This window comes from Macaca mulatta, chromosome 1, assembly GCF_049350105.2.
Source record: "Macaca mulatta isolate MMU2019108-1 chromosome 1, T2T-MMU8v2.0, whole genome shotgun sequence".
Classification (NCBI taxonomy): Eukaryota; Metazoa; Chordata; class Mammalia; order Primates; family Cercopithecidae; genus Macaca; species Macaca mulatta.
In genome coordinates this window covers 6,782,074-6,807,220 of record NC_133406.1, presented here as the reverse complement: position 1 = coordinate 6,807,220, position 25,147 = coordinate 6,782,074, and the positions used below count along the sequence as shown (strand labels likewise).

Sequence of the window (25,147 nt, the reverse complement as noted above, 5' to 3'; positions counted from 1 at the left end):
ATCTCTACCGCAAATACAAAAATTAGCCAGGCGTGGTGGTGCACACCTGTAATCTCAGCTACTTGGCAGGCTGAAGCAGGAGAATTGCTTGCACCTGGGAGATGGAGGTTACAGTGAGCTGAGATCATGCCACTGCACTCCAGCCCGGGTGACAGAGTGAGGCCCTGTCTCAAAAACAAACAAACAAAGATATAATTCTTTTTATATAATATGAGCCTATATATACAAATTACGTATGAAATATCAAACTGTCAAAAACTTTTCTTGTTGGTGGCCATTTGGAGGATTTGGTTTCTCTCTAATTTCTCCATAGTTTCCAAATTTTTGATCGTGAGAGGTTATTACTAATGATAAAGGAAAAAATCTAACCTATTCGAGTGAAAGTACCAAAAAAACAAAAATGGTCATAGAAAAATAGGAAAAGCACAAATGAAGACACAGAGAAAAATTAAGCATACAAGCAAACAAACTCAGATAAGACAATCTTAAAGAAAGTAATTAATACAATTAGAAGGAATATCTTAGGTTCATGATTTACTCATGGCCATATGATTGGATTTAAAAGGAATCAGAGAGGTTAAACTCTTGCTAATGATAATGCTTATGAGTTTATATTAGAATAATGATTTCCCATAGAAATATGTTGGAAAGCAAGCAAGAACATAATCAGGATTACTCAACAGATGGGGAAATGGCAGCATGAAGCAGCAGCGGGAGCATACCAAGAAAAAATAGGACCAAAATCCACCAGAGCCTGTGAGCTCTGCTGCACAGTTCAAAGCAGAGGTAATCCAACACGAGCCCATGTGCTGACAGCACCCCTCATTGTTGTTCTACTAGTCCGTGTTGTTATAAATGGTTTATTGTTTGTCTGTCTCCCTCACCACACTTTGAGCTCTATGGAGGTAGGGACGCTTGCTTATTTTATTTTCCATCCCCAGCAAACGGCACAGCACCTTGATACATGTCTGTTCAATAAAGACACATTTAACATCATTCTGTCGCCACATTTAAAACGGGAGAATGCTAATGAACAAATAAGCATTTGCGGAGTGTTGATTTTGTGGAGCAGGGAGAAGAGGATACTTTGAGATAAAGGGACGCTCTTTCCATGAGGTTACTCTGTCTTTATGCTGACACTGTACCAGGAGTTCTACTGATATCATATGTAGCCTGGAGATGGGAAGGCTGAAGGTAATCTACGGTTTCAAACCAAAAAGCAATCACTGAGCTCCATTCTGTTACTGGTGGTGTGCTGGATAACAACACCAGCAGGATCAATACGACACGGGTCCTAGAGTCCAGGACTATGCAGAATATTCAAGTACAAGCTGCTACTCATTTACATCACTATGGAGGGAACAATTGCAAATTTGAAACAGGCAAAATTAGGTTGACAAACTGGGGTAGGGACCAACCTGGCCCAATCTGGGAACCTATGAAAGTTGAACAATGTTTATTGGACCGGGATGGTTTAAAACAGTGATTCTCAATCCTGGCTGCCCGGTAAAATCCCCTCATTGTTTTTAAAAGTATTGAAGCCTGGGCCCCTCTCCAAATATTCTGACCTAACTGGTCTAGGATGGGCTTGGGCATAAGCATATTTTAAAATCTCCCCAGGCAACTCTGACCAGCGGCCACGGTTGAAAACCACTATATTGGGAGAGAAAAGTGGGAATCTACCTGAAAAATGTGTGTATTTTTCTCTCTGTTTTTTTTTTTTTTTGAGAGCGAGTCTTGCTCTGTCTCCAGGCTGTAGTGCAGTGGCGCAATCTCCACTCACTGCAGCCTCTGCCTCCCGGGTTCCAGTGATTCCCCTGCCTCAGCCTCCCAAGTACCTGGGACTACAGGCGTGCGCCACCACACCCAGCTAATTTTTTGTTTTAGTAGAAATGGGGTTTCACCATGTTGGCCAGGATGGTCTTGATCTCCTGACCTCGTGTTCTACCCCACTCGGCCTCCCAAAGTGCTGGGATTACAGGCGTGAGCCACTGTGCCCGGCCTCTCCTTTCTTCACCTAAACCCTAGAGAGCAATTTGAATTTGTATTCTGTGTAGAATTTTCTATCTGAACCTCTTTCCACATAAGCTGAAATCTTGACAGACGGTTGAATATTATTCTTGTTGTAAGATTACATAGTCAAGTGTCCACTAAATTTGAAAGTAAATGTCCTGCATCAGAACAACAAAAATGAAAACTACAACTATCTTTTATAAGCTGCATTATTTACTGTTTTACAAACATTATCTAATTGAATTCTCCAAGCAATCAAATGAGATAGGTGTTATTATTATACCCATTTTATAGAGGGGTATAAATTTATAAATCAGAATTAATTTTAATTAACAGATAACACTGAAGATCAGATGAGTTGTGACATTTGCTCAATGTGACCACAACTACTAAACTATTAGTCAATCAAATGCATTAATGACAAAGCCTATGATCTTTCCCCTATTGTACATGGATCCGGAATAACACTGCGAGTTTGCCTTTTCTATAAAACCAAGCGCTGAGAACTAAATATAAACAAAATAAGCAATTCTGAATAGAGCCAAATAACAACAGAGAATTTGTATGTATCCTGATTATGCTTTCATTAATTTATGCATGTTTTATTTTTCCCTATGTCCCCATTAAAAATAGACAAACTAGACTGTAGGAAGTTTGCATAATATAGTAGAAATGTGTGTAAGCCCTCAGGATCCACATCGAGACAAAAATGAAATGTGTGTTTTCATGTTGCATCAGAATATCCTGCTTTCCCTGACTCCTTTACCCAACCTGCCACTTACCATAGGCTCAAATACTTTCAGTTATTTAAAGGATCCAGTCTCCACCAACTACGCCAATCATTTTCCAGGCAAAATGAAAACTAGGAAATGCTATGATGTTATTTTCCCGGGTTAACAATATCGTTAAGAAATTTTAATTGAATATTTCATGTTCAGGCTACAGGAGTATTAGATAGTTTTATCAGGCTTTTACATGGGAGTGACATTGTCAAAAACAGGATTCTTCTGGGTTTCAGGCATAGCCCTGTGTTACAAAGTAGATGCTGACTGTTTGCATGATGAGTGAATAAAGAGTCTCCCTCAGAAGACTTGAAGAGGAAATGCAGACTTGCCTAGGACTGTAGGCAAGGGCAAGAAAGGACACATGGGTTTAGAGAGCCAGGGAAGATGGAGAATGGAAAAGATGGCGGAGACTGGGAGCAAGAGGTGCTGGAGACACCGGGCCATAGAGGACTCCACTAGGCTGTGGGCTTCCTTAGGACAGGTAAGAGGCATTATGGGACAAAACGTGCAGTGGTTATAATAGAAAATGTAGTATCATTTACAAATGAATCATAAGGATGGCTATGAAACAAACATGACAAGAAAACGTTTTTTAAGTTTGATGAAACAAAAGCCCTTGTCCATTGGTTAAAGGGCATTGATCAGATCAGCCAGGAAGAATATTGCAGAAAAGGAATGAGTGGGCTACCAGGTAGCACCTGGAGACCTGAGTCACACATGGATACAGCTGCCTGAATCACAATGGCAGGGTCATATGCATGTTGCCAGGTCATATAGGTCTTCAATATAGAACAAAACATCAATCAACAAAAATTAGGAGGGACTGTAAGTTCAAGACCACACAATTTACTGTGTTTTCAAAATTCAAGACGTTACTTGTCCAGAGGGAGATACACACGTATGTATGTACATTATATAAATTATATATATATATATATATATATATATATATATATATCAGCAAATACAGACTGCAGTTGTGTTTTCTATTAAATGATAGTGTTCTAAGATCAAATATTTCACAATCTTACCATATAACTTCGCTAGATAGTGTTTGGTTATAAATTTCAGGACAAATGGAGGGTTAAAATAAAATGTATTCTTAAGCTTGCAGAATTCTTGAGAATGGGGCTTTTATGGATGGTGAGGGGGTGATCAGTCCTTCCAGATCTTTTCCAAACCTGAAGTGCCCCCTGCTTCTCCAAAGACAGAGTAGCTGCTTCTCAATGGGTGTGTCAACCAAGAACTGCATAAGTAGATGAGTGAGAGTAAGACCGTGTGCGTGTGTGTGTGCACGCACTTGAAGATTTATAATTAATAAATCAAATGAAAGTAAGAATTCCACATACAATGATAATTTGCCTAATCCTTTTTATCTACCCAGAGTCTCACATTTGCAGAAATTATAATCCCCTTCTAATTTTACATAGTAACCATCCCAATTTCTAGCACAGTGTAAGAGCCATAATAAGAACTTGCTAACAGAATAAACTTGAACCAGAGTTACAGTGTGTACACAAATACGTGAATGTGAATAACAATGTTCATGATCATAACAAACCCTTATATAGGCACTAAAATGGGCAAACACTGTTCTATACTCTTTACAGATATTAACTGATTTAATCTGCACAACAACCGATGAGGCAGGTCCTGTTATCACCCTGATTTTGCTGTTGAGGAAACTGAGGCATAGAGAGTTCATCCTCTTGCCCGAGGTTGCACGGCTAATAAGTAGGTCAAACAAAACAAAACAAAACAAAAACCGTAAGCTCCACTCCTGGCTCATTTCTGCAGTCTTGCTAAATCTGCTAAGCACTGTGTAGAGGTAGGATCCAGGCTTGTACTTTCCAGAAAAAACCTCCTGGATCACTGAGCTCTTATGCTGGCTGCTTGCAATTTCATAAATACTGTTTGATTTTTAAAAATCATAATTTCTCGAAATCAAACAATTGTAATGTATCATCAGTTGGCAGTCACAGCTCACTGGCAGACCAGTATCTAACTGATTTCACATAAACACCTCTCTTTAAGATTCCACTGTTGCAGACCATTAATTATTTTACAGGTTCCTCTCAGTGAATTCAGAGTGTGAGTTTATTATTTTATTTTTACTTTTTTACCCAATGGATTAGGTAGCTCTACTAATGAGCCTTTGTCAGTTATATTTCTTGGCTGCTTCTGAACAGGTTTGATTTCATAAATTCCCATCATTTTGTCTCATAAATGAGCAATCAAGATGTCCCAGGAATTTCAACATTTTAGGGTGGCAACTCATCATCCAGACAGAAACAAAAACCTTTTACCTGACCATGTATTTTCCTAAAATTCTAAAATATAGTTATCACGAAACTCTAGACCTCAGCAGCCCTTAGCAGCTGTGATACAGAGTAAGGGCACTGTCCAGTATCCTTTAGCACAGAAGGAAACAAACACAAACAGATTAACTCCAGGTACGAGACAAGAAAAGCAAAGTGGGTTTTTCAGGGTAGAAATCCAAACAGCAAGCTTTTGGAAGTACAGATAAAAACACATTTTAAATCAACGTGTGTTTCCATGAGAATGAAAAATAAAAAAGCCCATATTCATCATTCCTGTTAGTAACAACCATCACACTCGCTCTTACAAAATTGCTACTCATCCAGAGCCCAGACCAATAAAATGTGCGCGAAATAAAAAAGCACATATTCATCATTCCTGTTAGTAACAATCATCACCCTCACTCTTACAAAATTGCTACTCATCCAGAGACTAGACCAATAAAACGTGCCTGTTTGCTGCTGAGCTGCTCTGCCTGCCATTGGCTACATGGTTTCTTGGTGCATTTTCCTATTGCTACATGATAAAAAACAGCTGGGCTGCTTTTTTGCTTATAGTTCCCGTTAATGTATGTGCCATCTATGGTTCCATTTAGGACTTTTCCGGCTCTGTTGGTTTAAAATCAAATGTCACATTTAAAATTAATGAAAAAGAAGCTGTGAATCTGACACAATTTTTTTTTATCACACATATTTGTGAAGGATAGTGTTCGGCACCAGAATATTTTAAAGAAAATTTAAATTTGGCTCACTTGAGTAATCAGGGTGTGAACGATTTTTTTCCTAGCATGTTTTTGCACGCAATACACCAATGAGAGACCATCTCTCCTGATGTTTATAGGGTCTTGGTGAAAATAAAAGGGTACACACAAGTCCAAAGACTGGTTGCCCGAAGTTTGAAATGTTAGGTAGTCTTGAATTTCCTTTTCCATTTGAAAGATAAAATCAGGTAAAAATTTAAGTTAAAGTAGCTTCCAGTTAGTGCCTTCTTTTTTTAGGCACTGAAGTTTTAGGGTAAAACTTGGTGATTTTATCTGCAAAGAATAGGATACAGGGGTCCTTGAACTGCACCCAAAGAGAAGGAGTTGGCAGCGAGTACCTGTTTCCTTTCTCCATTTTTCATCACTTCACAATTTTTCCCCTACCTGCCCAGTGACAGGGGGAAAAGGAGGGGAATAGACTCCAAAAACAATCTTTTCCTTTTTTTTTTTGACACAGAGTCCCACTCTGTCCCCTAAGCTGGAGTGCAGTGGCTCGATCTCAACTCACTGCAGCCTCCGCTTCCTGGGTTCCGGCAATTCTCCTGCCTCAGCCTTCTGGGTAGCTGGGATTACAGGCATGTGCCACCACACCCAGCTAATTTTTGTATTTTTAGTAGAGACAGGGTTTTACCATGTTTGCCAGGCTGGTCTCAAACTCCTGACCTCAGGTGATCCGCCCGCCTCGGCCTCCCAAAGTGCTGGGATTACAGGCTACCACACCTGGCCCTCTAAAATTAATCTTTAAGTGCCCAAGAAATGTGGTCTTCAGATAAGTTCCCCCGGACCTTTTAATGCTAACCTGTTGTGCATACCGCTCTAGGGGTTGAGAGAGGTGAATAGGGGCAAGGTGAAAGGCAGCCAGTCAGGCAACAAAACACCCTGAATTCTGCATGCTTGCTCTTTAAGACCATGGTCCATGCCTGGCTCTTGGCCAGTGGAGACCAAAGGCATGGCATTCTGCAGAAACAGTCACTTGGCCGCCAACAAACTAGAGGAAGAAGAGAAATTCCACTACCGCATTGAAGTGAGAACCCTCCAAACATTATTGCTTCCCCACAGGACGTGGCCAGGGACAGGCAGGTGTAGGGAGAACTGCAAGATCAGTCTCAGAACACCTTTAATCCATTCAATTCCCAAAGCAGATAAAGCCCCTCTATCCTTCATGTTTACAAAGGCAGATCTCCCCCTTGTAAAGAGGCAAAGCACAATCAGGCTCAAAACTGCAGAAAACCAACTGGTTTTACATTGTACAGAAGTCTAGTGCTATTAGGGAGATGAAAGGCAGCTAAGAGGTCTCTCTTTGGCAGGAGCATATGACTCTACCAGAAGACATTCTAAACTAGGTCTCTTCCTAGAAGCTCGCCTGGGAGTTCAACGATAGTTAGGTCATAGGCAGTAAGTTGAAAACTTCCATTTGTTGGCAGCAGGCCAGTTGTTAGAGAGTGACTTGAACTAAGCTTCTAAGTGTTATCATCTTTCTACATCAATAACATCTAACATCTACCTTTCTACATCAATAACATTCTACCTAAAGTCATATGACAGATCGTGGTGGGTAGATCACTTGAGGTCAGTTCAAGACCAGCCTGGCCAACATGGTGAAACCCCATCTCTACTAAAAATACAAAAATTAGCTTGGTGTGGTGGCAGGTGCCTGCAATCCCAGCTACTCAGGAGGCTGTGGCAGGAGAATCGCTTGAACCCAGGAGGTAGAGGTTGCGGTGAGCCAAGATCACACCACCGCACTTTAGCCTCGGCAACAGAGCGGAACTCCATCTCAAAAAAAAAATTAATAAGTAAATAAGTAAAGCTATGTGGGATTGGGTCATGGTGGAGGCTGGCCTCTACTTCTATCATTCAAGGCTGGAAGAACAGTAAGGAAATTTCCTTTGAAGCCTAGAGAAATGGCCATCTGCATTATGTAATGACAGAGTGCTTGTAATAGTACCACCTGCTGTAAAACAGAACATGGAAAATACAACTAATGAACTTGTGAAGCCGGCTGAAATTCTTCAGGCAGATTACAAGTTTTTGCAGTATATAATAAGGGTTACAAAGAACGAGATAAACTGAAGAAGGAATTGCTGCGTTTTCATGCAGAATTTAGATAAAATGTAGAGAATCCAAGGTTGGTCTCTCCACTCACAACATTCTTCAAGTAAGAAATGGCTTCAGGTCGTGGGTCTCTATGGATCTTCTTAGCCAAACAAAAGGGCTCTGTACTGCATATAATTTTCTGAATTTTCTGTATATCATGACACTTTGACATTTTAAAAAGCCTTTCTGGGCTGGGAAGTGTTGGAAGTGGATGAAAAGATGTTAACAGACACAAACATACAGTTTGGTAGGAGAAATAAGACCTAGCATTAGATAGATCAGTAGGGTGACTATAATTTACAATAATCTATTCTCCATTTCAAAATAAGTAGAAGGGGGCCGGGTGCAGTGGCTCATGCCTATAATCCCAACACTTTTGGAGGCCAAGGTGGGTGGATCACTTGAGGTCAGGAATTTGAGATCAGCCTGGCCAGCATGGTGAAACCTCGTCTCTACTAAAAATATGAAAACTTGGCTGAGCATGGTGGCACAAACCTGTAATCCCAGCTACTTGGGAGGCTGAGACAGGAGAATTGCTTGAACCCAGGAAGTGGAGGTTGCAGAGAGCTAACATCGCACTACTACACTCCAACCTGGGCAACACAGCGAGTCCCTGTCTCCAAAAATAACGTAACGTAACGTAACATAACATAACATAGCATATAAAAATATAAGTAGAAGGGAAGAATTTGAAAGGTTCTAGCCTAAAGAAAAGAGAAATGTTTAAGGTGACAGATTCCCCAAGTACATTGATTGGATCTTTACAAATTATAATAATGTATTAAATTATTACATGTACTCCAAAACTATGTACATCTATTATGCATCAATTAAAAATGCACGCATTGTCACACACAGACGCACACATGGACACATACATGAGCGCGTGCACGCGCACACACACCCCCCTTTCCAGCTGGGAAAAGACTGCCCCCGCAAAGGGTTAGCCAATGCCTAGAGATAAAAATGGCTCAGCCAGGCTTTCATATGCAAGCTAGCCAGTCTGCAGCCTTATTTCCCCTGGTTCATACATTCCAGGGGGCAATCTTCTACTCTCCATTTACCCCTTTTGAAAAAAGTATCTCTAGGTATCTTACCCCATCTTACCATTTTACATTTGGCATGTGTGTTAGGGGGCATGTAACTACTCTTTTTACATGTTTCCAATAAAGAGAAGCCCACATGAGGAGCCTCACTCAGATCCAGACCCGATGCAAATAAACACACTCTGGATTTTGAACTGTAGGAGTGAAGGATGTGCCATCTCAAAATATGTCAGGTTGGTATATTGATGATTATTTCAAGGGGAAAACACTGGGAAAATTGTAGTTCAGTAAGGGATAGCTGACCTGTCTCTTTCCGTATGCAGCAAACCATAAAGATTCTTCTGAGAAGCCCACCCTACCTTACCAGGGTGAGAAAATAGCCCTTATCACCAGAGACTGGAAACTGGAGGCTGCCATGGACCTGAATAAACACACTTAATGAAGTAACCCTATCTCCCACTAGTTTTATACCCCTTCCATATCTCCTAGTGACTCCCCTAGAAATTGACTGCCCCCACACAGATCCCCCTTGTCCTGTCATGTCTTCTCAGATTTATTGTTCTTTGTCAAAAAAGTATAAAACCATCTTACTTTGGCCACTTCTTTGGACTTCACTCTCTTGTGAAGATCCACATGTACGAGTAAAACTAATAAAATTTGTAGACTTTTCTCCTGCTAAGCTGCCTGGTGTCAATTTGGTTTCTAGATCTAGCCAAAAAGCCCGCATAAAGCGAAAGGGGTATTGGAGGTGACCTCTGGCTTCGCTCCAGAGCCTTGGTGTAGTAGAATTCTCACTCTGAGGAATGAAGTGAATGCGTTTTGCATGTAAAAGACAGCTATGAATTGCTACGGCCACAGACTGGGCTGTGGTATGTTATCTCCAAAGATGGCCGCCAATAATCCTCATTCCTGTACGTGGATGTTGCTCCTCCCTCCTGGACTTGAGACATGCTTCTACCAATGGAATAGACTGGGAGCAGCCTGCTAGGATTCCAGAGCTCTTTGCCTTCTGAGGATCCAACCACCACGTAAAGAGCTCGGGACTGTTTACTGAATGATGACGGAACATGCAGAGAGACTCAGCCATCCCAGACGTTCCAGTCACCCCAGCTGAGATACCAGATATGTGAGGAAAGCCATCCAGGATTCTCCATCCCCAGGCAGCCTACCCCAGCCAACACCATACGGATCAGAGGTAAGTCCTCACTGCCAAACCCTGCCCAGAATCAAGAACAAATAGATACTATTGCTTTAAAGCACTACATTTTAGGAGACATTATGGAGTAATAAATCCTGAAACACTTACTTAAACTTTAGTAGAGACGGAAAAGTGTAGAACACAGTTAGTAAACTCATTCCATTCTTCTTTAGTTATGGCCTTTGTATTTTTTGTTTTTATTTTCCAGTAACTTTTGACTTTAAAATGGTGTAACTGAATAGATTCAATAGCTTTCAAAGCACCAGTGAGATCATGATTATAAGCTTAATGCCAACACATTTTGCATAAAAGGAAACAAAATTTATTTTACCCTTGACTTACATATGACATTTAAGTGTAGGCCAATGGCTACATATTTAGATAGGGTAGCTTAATATAAACTATCATGGTTGTATCAATATAAAGAAAACACACTAAAATCACCAGCACCATTTTCTTACACCCAGAGCATTTTATTCAGAAATCGTTTAGATCATTAAGTCAGTTTTCTAAAGGTAGTTCTCCGAAGCCTTATTTTTTTAAAAAGAAATAAGCATATTTCTTTTTCCTATTCATCCAAATATGACAGTCTAGAAAAAACAACTATCCTGGGAAATTTCACTCTACTATTAAAAAAAAGTGGCTGTGGGTGAATTATAACTCGAAAGGTGGATTGTAACACAAATTAACCAAATAAATGCCTCAGCAGGCAGTTACAGAATTAGACCTGTAAACATGCAGGTTGTGCAAAGCAGAATTCTGGACCATGCCATTGACAGAGATTATCACGTAAATAGCACGCCCTGAAGTTGTGCAACACAGCAATTCTGTATAAAGAGCCGATTGTGGGCAAAGATGAAACACGATTTTGTCCTTGCAAACCTGGCATTCTAGTAGGAGCGGAGTGACATATGATTAACAACGGCACATCTACATAAATGTAATAATGTACGTGTACTCTGGGTGCGGGTAGACTAAAAGAAATGAGCTGGAGTTTGAGGAGTGGAGGAGCAGAATACTAAGGAGTGGAAAATGCACATAAGTAAAATCATCACACACACAGAGGATGTAGCTTACCTGACATGCTGATGGATGAGTGTGGTTGAGATCCCAATGGGAAGACACTATGTCAACAGACTTTTTGGCCATGTTGAGTAAATTCATCCAGCCTTGGAAAAGTGATAAGTGAAATGGTGCATTTTCTGAATAGTTAAGGCCTTCAGGAATATTTTCCACCAGGGCAATTCTTAGAAAAGATTTTGAAAAACAAAAACAAAATCTAGTCAAATTTGAAGCCACAGATCTTTATACAGGCATACAGCAAACATCTAAAAAAGTACTCTTTACTCATTCTGAATGCATTCTCTCCTCATCATTTACATTTTTTTTCCCCACAAAAGTCTTCTTACATTTAACCTCTACTAATCTGTGTTCTGAGAGTTTCTGGTCTATTTTTTCCATAGTTAGCACTCATATTTCAGAAAATCACAGAGTATGTCTCTAATGTCCAGTTTCAATCTAGCCTGGAAAAAAATTGTGAGCTTCCTATACAAGCATCTTCTTCTAGTAATATATTCCTTTATTATTTCCTGGAAGCAATTCGATTCCTATATAAGATACTACTTTGCAAGCTATTTGAGACTATAAATTGAGTTTTGCCTATCTCCATTTCTAAAACAATGTGGGGCATATACTGGAACTCAATAAATGCAGTTATTACTGCTGAGCATCTATTGATGCTTCCTAGCCTGTGGTGTAAAGTGACACTGAGAAGAAAATTATAAAACCTGCTTGTTTCAGGGCTTTATTAATATTAGAGCTAAGAAAACGATAACATTATAGTAATAAGCCCTAAATAAACTGCAATCAGCAATATTCTAATAAGTTTGTTTTCTCTTTTTATTCTTTTTATTGTATTGACAATATATCCACTGTATTGTCATACCGTTCCTTGGCTGCATTGTTTTCACTTCTGGGTTAGGTGACAGATAACTTCTGACCAAAGGAATGAACTATTTTTTTCAGCTTTATTAAGCTTTATTTATTAATGTATATTCTCCTGCAATTCTTTTTTTGAAATGGAGCCTCGCTCTGTTGCCCAGGCTGGAGTGCACTGGTGCGATCTTGGTTCACCGCAACCTCCTCCCAGGTTCAAGCAGTTCTCCTGCCTCAGCCTCCCAAGTTGCTGAGATTACAGGCACCTGCCATCATGCCTGGCTAACTTTTTTTGTATTTTTCATAGAGACGGGGTTTCACCATGTTGGACAGGTTGGTCTCGAACTCCTGACCTCTCATGATCCCCCTGCCTTGGCCTCCCAAAGTGCTAGGATTACAGGCGTGAGCCACTGCACCCAGCCTCCTGCAATTCTTGATGGAAAAACCCCAAGTCCTTATGAAAATACCAGTTAAGTGCTCCCAGGACACAGATTTGCATAGTTGTATGCACAAAGCCAGAGACATAATTAGGGCTCATGAAATACTTATAGAATAAATTTCAGCTTTCAACAAAGAATTCAGCACTTCTCAATAAAATACTGAATTGTTACTCTTACTGAGACTTGTTGCATTTAGCCAGCTTTTGAAACAAAAACAGTACTGCTAGTAAAATGTTCCTGTGCATTTGATCAACCTAGAATATTACAACCAGAATGGGTTCTGGGTATGTGATTCAGATAAATGTGCAATTCTGGGGTCCGATCAGCCTACCACCACCCAAAAACTTATTTAACATTTGTTGAGCCTTTATAAGCACAGGGCAGGCAAATCACTATGTGCAACACAGAAATGACTACCACAAATCTCTCTAGCCCTCAGAAACTTATAATTTAGTGCAAAAGCCTCTCTCTCATACATACTGACTCAAATAGGAGCTAGACCCTAATAAATGGTGAGGCAAGGGTAAGAAGCTTAATTAGAGGGAAAACACATCACTTAAATAATCACTGGAACATGGACAGAAAGGAAAAATTCTGATTGGGGACATCTAGGAGGAAGCTGGGCTTGAAATCTAGAGGAAGCTGGGCTTGAAATTAGTCTTCAAAGATGAAAATTTTTAATGAGTGCATTGGAAGAGAATGATAGTCTAGGAGGGAGGGAGGAGTTTGTAAAACAGAGCATGTCTGGATATTTGTGAGTTAGTGAGCCAAGGGGAACATGAAGTTGGAAAGTTACGGTAGGAGCTTGTGATAGTGGAGAAAGCTGGAAGCATATGTAGGGACCACACTGTAGAGGTTGTGAGCAAGGGAGAGGAGTTTGGACTTAATTTTGATGCATTTGAGAGCAAACAAGTGTGTTTTAGGGGACTAAGTCTGACAGCGCACCTGTACGCCACTGGCATGGAGAAAGAGGAAATAGAAGATAAGTCAGTAGAGAGTAAAGCTGCTGCAATAGTCCAGGGGAAAAAAAGAAGCTTGAATTTGTTCAATGGGAATGAAAAGCAGCATGCAGTGGACATTTTCAAGGTCAAATCTTAAAGGTTTGAGGGGCAGGTAAAGCAGAAACAATGGAGACTCAAATTTTCTTGCAAACCAACATACTGTCTCTTAACTGGGCTCCATAACCACCTCCAATGGTCTCCTCACATGGGTTCCTGCCCTTCTCCAAACCATTTTCCCTACTAGAGTTGGGTTAATCTTTTAAAATTGTGAATCCGGACACTCTGCCTGCTGCCTAATGAAACTTCCCGACTGTCTTTAGGATGATGACCTTGACCCGCCCCCACATGATTGACAAGTGTTTACCAGCCTGGCCTGCCTCTCTGCAACTTCACTGGATTCAAATGCCCTTTGTGGATTCCATACCACAGCCATATTTGACATCTTTTCTTCCTTCCCCGTTATTCTTTCTAGACTTCTGCATTTCACATGCATTGTCCTAATCCCAATTCCTACACTGGTTACTGAGTCATCTCCCAGTTAACTTTTAAAGTTCCAATCGAAGCTCCACTTCTTCTGATTGGCTTCCTTATACCCCCAAACTAGGCTAGATCCCCTTAATATCAACTTCTGTAGTGACCTGCTTCTCCTCTTTCATCCTACACCTCACTCTTGAAATTACTTGATTAAGGCCTTCCTTGATGGATTATAGGGTGTGCGAGGGCAGAAACCTGTTTCGTTGGTCCAGAATTGTATGCCCAGTGCCTAACATAACTATATACTATAGTATAATTGTGCATAGTGAGTGTCCAAAGAATACATGTTGGGTGTCGTTAAAATCTCAGCTGGGAGGTGGGGAGCTGGGATCCATTAAAACTGACAAGTGGCTGGGTGCGATGGCTCACGCCTGTAATCCCAGCACTTTGGGAGGCTGAGGTGGGCCGATTACAAGGTCAGGAGATCGAGACCATCCTGGCTAACACGATGAAACCCCATCTCTACTAAAAATACAAAAAATCAGCTGTGCGTGACAGCGGGCGCCTGTAGTCCCAGCTACTGGGGAGGCTGATGCAGGAGAATGGCATGAACCCAGGAGGCGGAGCTTGCAGTGAGCCTAGATCGCGCCACTCACTCCAGTCTGGGCCACAGAGTGAGACTCCGTCTCAAAAAAAAAAAAAAAAAAAAGTGACAAGGAACATGGGAAAGAATGTGAATTGGGGATTGAGAGAGAGTATCAAAGAAGAAAAGATAATGAGAAAACCAGTCCAAAGCCTAACGTGGAGAAAATGCCTACATTTTTCTGGTGGTTGAGTGTGAAACTGATGAGAGGATTCAGAAGAGACCATTAGAGAAGCGGGAAGACCAGAGGGGTCCAGGAGAAGCAGCCTTCAGGAAGCCAAGGGGAGAGAGAGTTACAAGATGGAAAGGGGATTATTTGATCTACACCTCGAGGCCTTCGAAGGCAACAGACAGAGGCTGAAGTTGGATATCTTAATTCTATCCACATTTAAAGCCCAATTATCTATGTTAATAGATGCTAGACATAGCATGGATAAATAATCCCAGATAATCAGTAGTTTCTGTCTCCCCTACAACCGATGGATATATTTAAAAAATAATCCACCAAACAAACAAAAACATCCTTCCAACAAAACAATGCCAAAACACAACAGCTGCCACCAAATAAAGAACTAGCTAGTTTTAATTTTACTGTGATATGATATAAAGGGTATATGGAGAAAGACGAGGAGACACAGGAAGCTCAGATAAACCAAACATATGAAGGGAGGAATATAGTATAAATGTACAATTATAGATGGCTCCATAACATCCCCTTCTTTGTACTGTCCCTATGCTTCTCTTAGGCTACAAGTAAGTCACGATTCCCAATCTTTTTTGGAAATCTTTAGACCAGGTGTTCTTAAAGTTGGATCTATGGGTAGAATTCATGGGGATCTATGAGCTTGAATTCTACATCTTTATTTTCCCTAGTCACTACCTAAAATGTAAAATTCCCTTCGGTTATGAACATAGGCAACAAACCATAAGAATATTAATGACTTCTGCAATTTTGTCTCCATTAACAGTTTTCATCTTGTGGTACAGTTATAGACAACATTTCCAAGTCTTTCTCACTACTTTGAAATTGTGGTAGTGACTGGATCTTGTTATTTCGTGAATATGACTGCAGGATACACATGAGCATAACATAAATGTATTTGTAAAAATATTCTGGTCACTTTAACATTTTTGGTGTCCTTTGCAATCCTCTGTATTTGAATATATTAATTTAAAAACATGATTCAGGGAATGACGCATAGGTTTCATCAGACTGTCAAAGGAGTCCATGGCTAAAAAGGGGTAAGAAGCCCTCATCAGATGGATAATGTAACATCTCTTCCCTTTCCTTCGATTACACACACATTCTTACAAGATTTTATTTTCCTTAGTGATTGACGCTTTAGAGGTGGGTAACATGATCAAGAGAGATTTCTTTAAAAAAGAGGACAGAGTCAAAGCCAAATATGGAAAACATCTAATCACTTCTGGCTGGTAGAGCAAGTGAAGCAAGAGAAAACAACAGAGAAGAAAGTATGGGATATATTGGAGGAGGAGGAGAGTGAAAATTCCCTGGGAGCCAAGGAAGACCGAGTTTATTACAGTAGTCTTCCTTATCCTTGGTTTCACTTTCTACAGTTTCAGTTACAGTCCACCAAGTTCTGAAAATATTACATTGAATACATTATTTTGGAGGAAGAGACCACATTCACGTAACTTTTATTATGGTATGCTGTTATAAGCATTGTTTTGTTGTTGTTAGTTTCTTACCGTACCTATTTTATACATTAAACTTTATCACAGGTAGATATGAATGGGAAAAAATCGAGTACATGTAGAGTTCTGTAGTATCCGACGCTTCACACCCCCACTGGGGGTCTTGGAACACATCCTCTGAGTATAAATAGGGACTACTGTATTACCGTTATTTGGTTTTTACTAAATATCAAGAGAAACTATGAATTTATAGTAAGAATAAAAATAGAGGCAGCACTCAAGGTCTGAAGACTGCACTTTGTGCGGGTAATGAATTCCAGGGAAAGCTTGGAAATAATGACCCTATTGACCTCCTCACTCTCCTCCTCTCTCTTTACCCAGACATGTGGATTGCGCCTTCTGGGACATATGGCTGTTTCTTACGCTAGAAAAGGTCTCTAAGAACCAGCTTTGAAATGACTTATTTCTGTGACCTATAGTTTTATTTCCTTTAAAAACTAACAGCTGGCTACTCTCCAGAGGCCTGATCTAATTAGCATAGGAGCAGAACTCATTTACATGCCACCACAGCCCTGAGTATACTCATACTTCTCAAGGTAAGAAAGAAGTAGGCAGATCTCATTAAAATTCACCTTTGGGCAAACCCCTGGAACACCTACTTGCCATCTGCTAGAGAACTCTACCTAGAGGCTGTATGGCACTATTTCTGACACCTAATAACTAGGGGAAAACTGGATATATAGGAATGCAATACAAGAAAAATCTTTCTATACTTCTTTTCTTGATAGTTTAAGGTAAACTGTGAGTCCAGGGAGCTTAGGTGGAAGAAATACAAGAAAAAGCTTTTTACATTGTTAATAGAATTGTAAATAGAATTCAAACTGTTCTTATTAACAGCATGTATTTATTCTCCAAACTTAATGTGATCATCCACATTTCACTTTGCATTCAGGAACAATACTGTACCTTCTCAAAGAACTATTTGTAGTTTCCCTTTAATAAGCTCCTGGAAACTGAAGTCCACGCATTTGACAGCTTTAAAAAGTGCTCTGGGTGTCTGTGTTTTGGTAAATAGAAGAATCTTTGTAAAATATGATACTTTCATACTTGATTTTGGCATTATTGTAGAGAACAGCTTAAAAGCGTTTGTAATAACGTAGACAAAACACAGCTCTGCCAGTTATGAGCTGTGTGACCTTCAACAGATTACTAACCTCTTTCAATCTGTTCTCACTTCTGAGCAGAAAAAAGGTTATTACAAAGATTAGAGGAGGGAATCTCAGTGACACGCTGTGCTCAATGCCTGCTTCCTAGTAAACGCTAAATGAAAGACATTTTTTAAAGTAACTTAGTCTGAAGACTTATAATTGAAAAAAAATGTCTCCAAGGTTTCAAACTCATAAAGCACAGTTACTAAAATGCTTCTACATACACCGGCTAAAAGGAGTCTTATAAACTGGTGCCTACATGACATTTTCAAAGTGACCGTAGCTTTCTTTTGTTGTCTAATGCACTGGATCAGTTATCATGACTTGACCTTAAAAAGGTGCATGGCAGTCAATGCATTGACATTCATTCTTTAGATCTTGATTTTCTGGTCGCATTAATGAAGCTGAACAGACAATCTCGGCTCATCAATACAGTTAGGTTCGCACTCAAAGTGATTGTGTTTTTATGCTTACTGTGGTCATATGGCTATAATTTTAATTATAGACTCAGGGGTACACATGCAGGTTTGTTCCACGGGTATACCTCATAATGCTGGGGTTTGGGCTTCCAGTGATCTCATCACCCAAACAGTGAACATAGTACCCAACAGGTAGTTTATCAATCCCTCCCCCTCTTCTTCTCTCCTCCCTTTTGGGGTCTTCAGTGTCTATTATTTTCATCTATATGTCCTTGCCTTGGATACCCATTGTTTAGCTGCCACATGTAAGTGAGAACATGCAGTATTCAATTTTCTGCTTCTGAGTTATTTCACCTAGGATAATGGCCTCCAGCTGTATCCACATTGCTGCAAAGGACATTATTTCATTCTTTTTTATGGCTGTGTAGTATTGTATGGTGTATGTATATACCACATTTTCTTTAATCCAGTGCACCACTGATAGACACTTAGGTTGATTCCATGACTTCGCTGTTTTGAATAGTGCTGAGATAAACACACAAGTGCAAGTGTCTGTTTGATAAAATAACTTCTTCCCTTTGGGTAGATACCCAGTGATGGAATTGGTGGGTCAAATAGTAATTCTATTTTTGGTATGAGAAATTTCCATGCTGTTTTCCGTAGGGGCTGAACTACTCTACATTCCCACCAACAGTGTGTAAGCATTTCCTTTTCTCTACATCCATGCCAACATCTGCTATTTTTTGACTTTTGAATAATAGCCATTCTAACTGGTGTGAAATGGTATGTCATTGTGGTTTTAGTTTGCATTTCTCTGATAATTAGAAATGTGTATTTTTATAAAATATACTTACATACTTGATTTTGGCATTATGTAGAGAACAATTCAAAACGAAAGGGTTTGAACTAATGTAGACAGAACACAGCTCTGCCTGTTATGAGCCGTGTGACCTTCAACAGATTACTAACCTCTTTCAATCTGCTCCCACTTCTGAGCAGAACAAAGGTTATTACAAAGATTAGAGGAGGGAATCTCAGTGACACGCTGTGCTCAATGCCTGCTTCATAGCAAACCCATGTTTACTACGATGTTGGGCATTTTTCATATGTTGGTCGCTGGTATGTCTTCTTTTGAAAAGCATCTGTTCATGTACTTTTCCCACGTTCTTCCTGTTGGTTTAGGTTCCTTATAAATTCTGGATATTAGTCCTTTATCAAGGCATAATTTGCAAATATTTTCTTCCATTCTGTAGATTGCCTGTTTATGCTGCCGGTTCTTTTGCTGGGCAAAAGCTCTTTAGTTTAATTAAGTGCCGTTAGTCTATTTTTGGCTTTGTTGCATTTGCTTTTGAGATCATATGGCTACAATCAAAAGCATAGGATTGACAAGACAAAGGTTAACCTTCCCAAAGAGATACTGGAATTTCTGACTTAGAAGGTGACTCGCTACCTATGTGGCAGATTCACTGACCACCTCCAGACATGGAAACAGTTGATACAGACCTAGAGACCTTGCTTTATTTCAGCTGAGATGTATATTTCACTTTTTCCCCAAGACTTCGGATCAGAGTGCATTTACTTGTGAAAATAGCAGAAAGAATACTAGCAAGAGCTGGCTGGCTAACAGTATCCTGATTTTTTTTTTTTTTTTAGAGATGGGGTCTTGCTATGTTGCCCAGGCCGAAGTGCAGTAGCTATTCACAGGCATGATCATAGCACACTGCAGCCTCAAACTTCTCGGCTCAAGTGATCTTCCTGCCTTACAGCCTCCTGAGTAGCTGGGACTACAGGTGCATGCCACTATGCCCAGCTATTTATTTATTTATTTATTTATTTATCTATTTATTTAATTTTTGTAGAGATGAAGTCTCACTATGTTGCCCAGGCTAGTCTTGAACACCTGGCATCAAGCGATCCTCCCAAAGTGCTGGGATTACAGGCACATACTACTCTGCTCTGACCATTCTATTATTGTTAGTTGGCATTCTTCCACAAAGAAAAGCTTCCCCCTTGGCCGGGCACAGTGGCTCATGCCTGTGATCCCAGCAGTTTGGGAGGTCAAGGCAAGCAGATCACTAGGTCAAGAGACCGAGACCATCCTGGCCAACATGGGGAAACCCTGTCTCTACTAAAAATACAAAAATTGGCTGGGCATGGTGGCGTGTGCCTGTAGTCCCAGCTGCTCAGGAGGCTGAGGCAGGAAAACTGCTTGAATCTAGAAGGCCAAGGTTGCAGTGAGCCAAGATCCCGCCACTGCACTCCAGCCTGGGTGACAGAGTAAGACTTCTTCTCAAAAAAAAAAAAAAAAAGAAAAGAAAAGCCTCTCCGCTTTTCCTATCACCCTTCAAGACTTTTTTTTTTTCTTTTTTCTTTTTTGAGGCAGGGTCTTGCTCTGTTATCCAGGCTAGAGTACAGAGTGATCAGTGGCTCACTGCAGTCTTGAACTCCTGGGTTCAAGTGATCCTTCTGCCTTAGTACCCCTGAGTAGCGGGGAGTACAGGCATGCACCACCACACCTAGCTAACCATCACTTTTACATGAAAAAATGTTTAAGTAGTATTGATTCATGTTTCTTCAAATAGGTTTTATAACCTATTACTGTCATCATTCATTATATGCATCAAATTGTTGCATATATTACCAGTGGGAGCCCCTATAACTTGTATTCTGTGTCCTTTTGATATATTTCTTTCCATTTTTAATACTTTCTTATTTTTTGTCACCAGATGTTTCCTTTTTATTACTTTTAAATTGATTGTCAAAGACAATAGCCGCAGAGGACACGGTAGTGAGTGTGAGTTGGTGGTAGCAGATTGCTGTTTCTATAATTCTGTATGATTCAGGCAGATGAAAGCCTCATTATTTCCAGGTCTATAATTGTATATGTGAAGAACAACTATCGTTTGTTTTGGGGTAGAGACAGTATGGCAGTAGAGGAAGTATAATTGTAGCTATTATTTGTTGCTTACAGCTTAAAAGTGCTTCTGTAGATATTATTACATAGTATCATCAACAACAACCCTGCAAGACAGGGAGGATCTTAGTTTGAGAGATGAAGAGAGCAGGGCTCCCAGCGGCCAGGGGTCATCTAGCCAGAGAGAACGCCACTGAGCTGGGATTTTAACTCAGGTTTTTGTCTGAGCTCGTGTGTTTGACAATGCTAGATTTGGCCCTTGTCTTATTTTACAGGATATGCTACAAACACACTTTGGGTTGACAGAGGAACTAAGTCGAGCGATTTTTGAAAGCAGAGGCTACTGTCTTAGAGGGGAAGATCAGCTTGGACTGAGATGCTCATCCTGTGTGGAGGAGAGGGGAAGGTGCAAGTGGCAACTCCCCTACCTTATTCTAGTAAGGAGCACCCTCCTTATTCTACAAACCACTCTGCCAATCTTACTGACCAGGAAAACTGTCCCGACAGGAGGGCACACTTTCAACTGGCTTAATATTTCTAACTACTGATCCAGAAAGGAAGGAACAATCAGAAAGAAACCTGAGGAGGATGAAGACAAAAGAGGAAAAAGGTGGAAAGTAATGCACCCCCCTGTTGATATTTCACTAATATAAGATGTGGCAAAGGAGCAGGGAGTTCATCAATAGAAAGATCTTGACACTGTCCTCAAAGAGCTAACGCAGTGGAAAGGCAGATCATTGAAAAAAAATTGGTTATAATTTATAAGGCAGTTACTACCCTTCAACATCTAACAAAATGGTAATTATACTATTACCTCTATCACTTTTTAAATTCTTAAAAAATTTTAACTTTTTAAATATTTGTGGGTACATAGGAGTATATATTTATGTGGTACATGAGACATATTGAGACAGGCATGCAATGTGAAATGAGCACATCATGGAGAATGGGGTATCCATGCCCTCAAGCATTTATCCTTTGAGTTACAAATAATGTAGTTACACTCTTTAAGTAATTTTAAAATATACAATTAAGTTACTGACTATAGTCACCCTGTTGCGCTATCAAATAGTAGATATTATTCTTCCTATTTTTTGAGCCCATTATACTCCTATTACTTTCAATGAGCATTTATTGAGTTCTTGTTTTGTGTCAGGCACCACGTTAAGTAGATTTACGGACTGTATTAATGTTTACAATAATGATCAGAAGTAGTTACTGTTATTATCCATGCTTTTATGGATAAGGAACTGAGACACAAGGAACTTAAGTAACTTGCCCAGGGGCACACAGCTAGTGAGTGATGAAGCCCAGATTTAAGCCCAGCAATATGACTGCAGAGTGTATCATCTTTATCACAACACTCCATTGTCTCTTCCAATTTTCAAAACAAAATACCCAGGCAGAGGTACAAAATTCTGGGTATTTTTCCCCCAAGTCAGGAATATCCTGGGGCATGATGTCCACGACCGTGAATTCTAGATTCACAAGCAGAGCTGCTTTCTGTTAGGATGTATTCTCTCACTGTCGGGTTATGTTTGTTTGTTTTTGCTTGTTTTTACAAAAGACATAATCACTACTTCAACTATATTCCCTGAGTTAAAATTCAGGACATAATCTGTCTGATGATTTGGGGGTCATCTATTCATACCCTGTACACTGATATTTATGGAATGCCAAATCCATGATGAGCTCTCCAAGTGCTGAAAGGCACCCAGGCAAAACCCTTGTTTTCATGGGGCTTACATTTCCTGGGGAAGGACACAGCGAATACATAAGTAAACAGACAGATAAAAAGATGGAAGGGGTGAGAGAAGTAAGTAGGATGAAATGGCATATATTAAGGAAAAGGTTTCTTCTTTAGAATGCCAGCCAGGAAAAGCCTTGCTAAAGCTGTAACATTGAGATGAGATGCAAAGAATTTGTAAGCAGCGTTCAGAACAGGAAGGAACATCAGTCAAGAAGGAATGTGCCGGGCACAGTGGCTTGTGCCTGGAATCCCAGCACTTTGGGAGGCCGAGGCGGGTGGATCACCTGAGGTCAGGAGTTTGAGACCAGCCTGGCCAACATGGTGAAACCCCATCTCTACTAAAAGTACAAAAATTTAGCTGGGCATGGTTGCACGCACCAGCAATCCCAGATACACGGGAGGCTGAGGCAGAAGAATCATTTGAACCTGGGAGGCAGAGCTTGCACTGAGCAGAGATCACGCCATTGTACTCCAGCCGGGATAACAAGAGCAAAACTCCATCTCAAAAACAAAAGAAGAAGAAGAAAGAATCAAGGCAGAAATGAGGTTGGAGTGTTTGGAAGAACATCAGGAAGGTCAATGCAGTGAAATCTAGGGAGTGACATGGGTCAGAGTCAGGGGGAAGTCAAAGGGGTTGGTGAAGAGTTAAATTACACAGGGCTGGTGAACATGGTGTGAGGTTGTGATTTATACTGTGTGATGAGAAGACACAGTGGATTGGACAGGGGTGGAACATGATCTGGTTTACTCTCCACAAGGATGACCCCTGACATTTGTCAGAAATGGGTTGCAGGGGACAAGGGTCGCAGCAGGAGAACAATTAGAAGACCACTGCAATAGCATGGGGCCTAGATGAAGGATGGTGGCAGCTTGAACCACCGTGTGAATCCTGGGGATGAGGAAAAGTGGAGAGATGTGGAATGCATTTTTAAGGTAACGCAGATAGAAATATGGGCACCATTGAGGGAAATTCATCTGCCCCATTCCTAATGCCATCTTCCAGGCTCAGGGATGCTTGCGTGATGGGACGCAAGTTTGCCTTTCATCTTTCTCCAAACCTTTACCCACACTGCCCTAGGAGGAGGAATGAATGGGCTGACTGTGAGATTGAGGAAGAGTTATTAGCTTGGTCCCTTGCTTCTTCTTGGGAGACCTATCCCACCCTCAACACCGAAGCCTCAAGTCTTGCCTAGACAAGCCCCTTCATGTCCAGATGTGCCCTAGTCTAGTGCTGGCTGTGCCTGGGTGATAAGCCTGCCTAGTTCTGGGGTTCAGTGAGGAAGATGTTTGGATCTCACATTAAGCTACATCTTCCAATTTAGCCTTTGTCATTAAGGTGATCATTTGGCCTCCATCTGCTACTCCTTGTCAGAACTGCCAATTTGTTCAGAAGAAGGGTGCTTTTGAAGGATAGCAGAATATGCCACCTGAAAATATGCCACTTAAAACAAAAGGATTATTTTGAGCTGAAGGCAATAGAGAAGAAAACACAGGGAAATATCTCTGTCTCCCCTCATTGGCCTAAAAGCAGGACATGAGTTTACAAAAGTGTCCTCCTCTCCTCTTTACCAGGAAGGACAATGTTCAACACCGGAGACAACTTTAGACCCTTATCAGCCTGGAGACCAACCCCAGAAGAATCTACATAACAAATTAACTAGCATTTATCTGCCATTAGTTTCTCATATAGTCATGCATTTTGGTTAACAGATCACATATACGATGGTGGTCCCATAAGACTGTAACACTTGTAACACTGTGTTTTTACAGAACGTTCCCTAGGTTTTTAAAATAATAATAATAATAATAGTAATAATAATAATTATTATTATATTAGAGACAGAATCTCAGCTCTTGCTGCCCAGGCTGGACTGCAATGGCGAAATCTTGGCTCACTGCAACCTCCACCTCCCGTGTTCAAGTGATTCTCCTGCTTCAGCCTCCCGAGTAGCTGAGATTACTGGTACCTGCCACCATACCCGGCTAATTATTTTGTATTTCTAGTACAGACAGGGTTTCACCATGCTGGCCAGGCTGGTCTCAAACTCTTTACGTCCCAAAGTGCTGGGATTACAGGCATAAGCCACTGCGCCCAGTCAACAGTACCTTCCCTAGGTTTAGATACATTTGGATACACAAACACTTACCATTGTGTTAAAATTGCCTACAGTATTCAGGACAGTAACGTGCTGTACAGGTTTGTAGCCTAGGGGCAATAGGCTCTATCATATAGCCTAGGTGTGTAGTAGGCTGTACTAACGATGCATTTCTCAGAACAGATACCCATTATTAAGCGAGGTATGATTGCATTTGCGTTCCCATGATTTGTTGCCTCTAGAGACTCTAGGTCTTTTCTCTTTGTCTCGTCACTTCTCCAAAAATATATTGTTCTTTACTGAAGATGCTATGTAAGCCGAGTTAGAAGTCACCTTTTTGAGAATTGCTCATTCTCAACTGGGCATGGTGGCTCACACCAGTAATCCAGTAAT

General features: G+C 40.6%; 1 protein-coding gene across 1 annotated transcript in view; it reads right to left on the bottom strand.

Moving 5' to 3' along the window:
* Positions 1-25,147, bottom strand: part of PLD5 (phospholipase D family member 5) — a 423,368-nt gene that overhangs the window by 194,958 nt on the left and 203,263 nt on the right. The window contains exon 3 of the mRNA XM_001092989.5: positions 11,296-11,464. Within this exon, the coding sequence (XP_001092989.1) occupies positions 11,296-11,464 (169 nt within the window). The remainder of the gene's footprint in view (positions 1-11,295; positions 11,465-25,147) is intronic.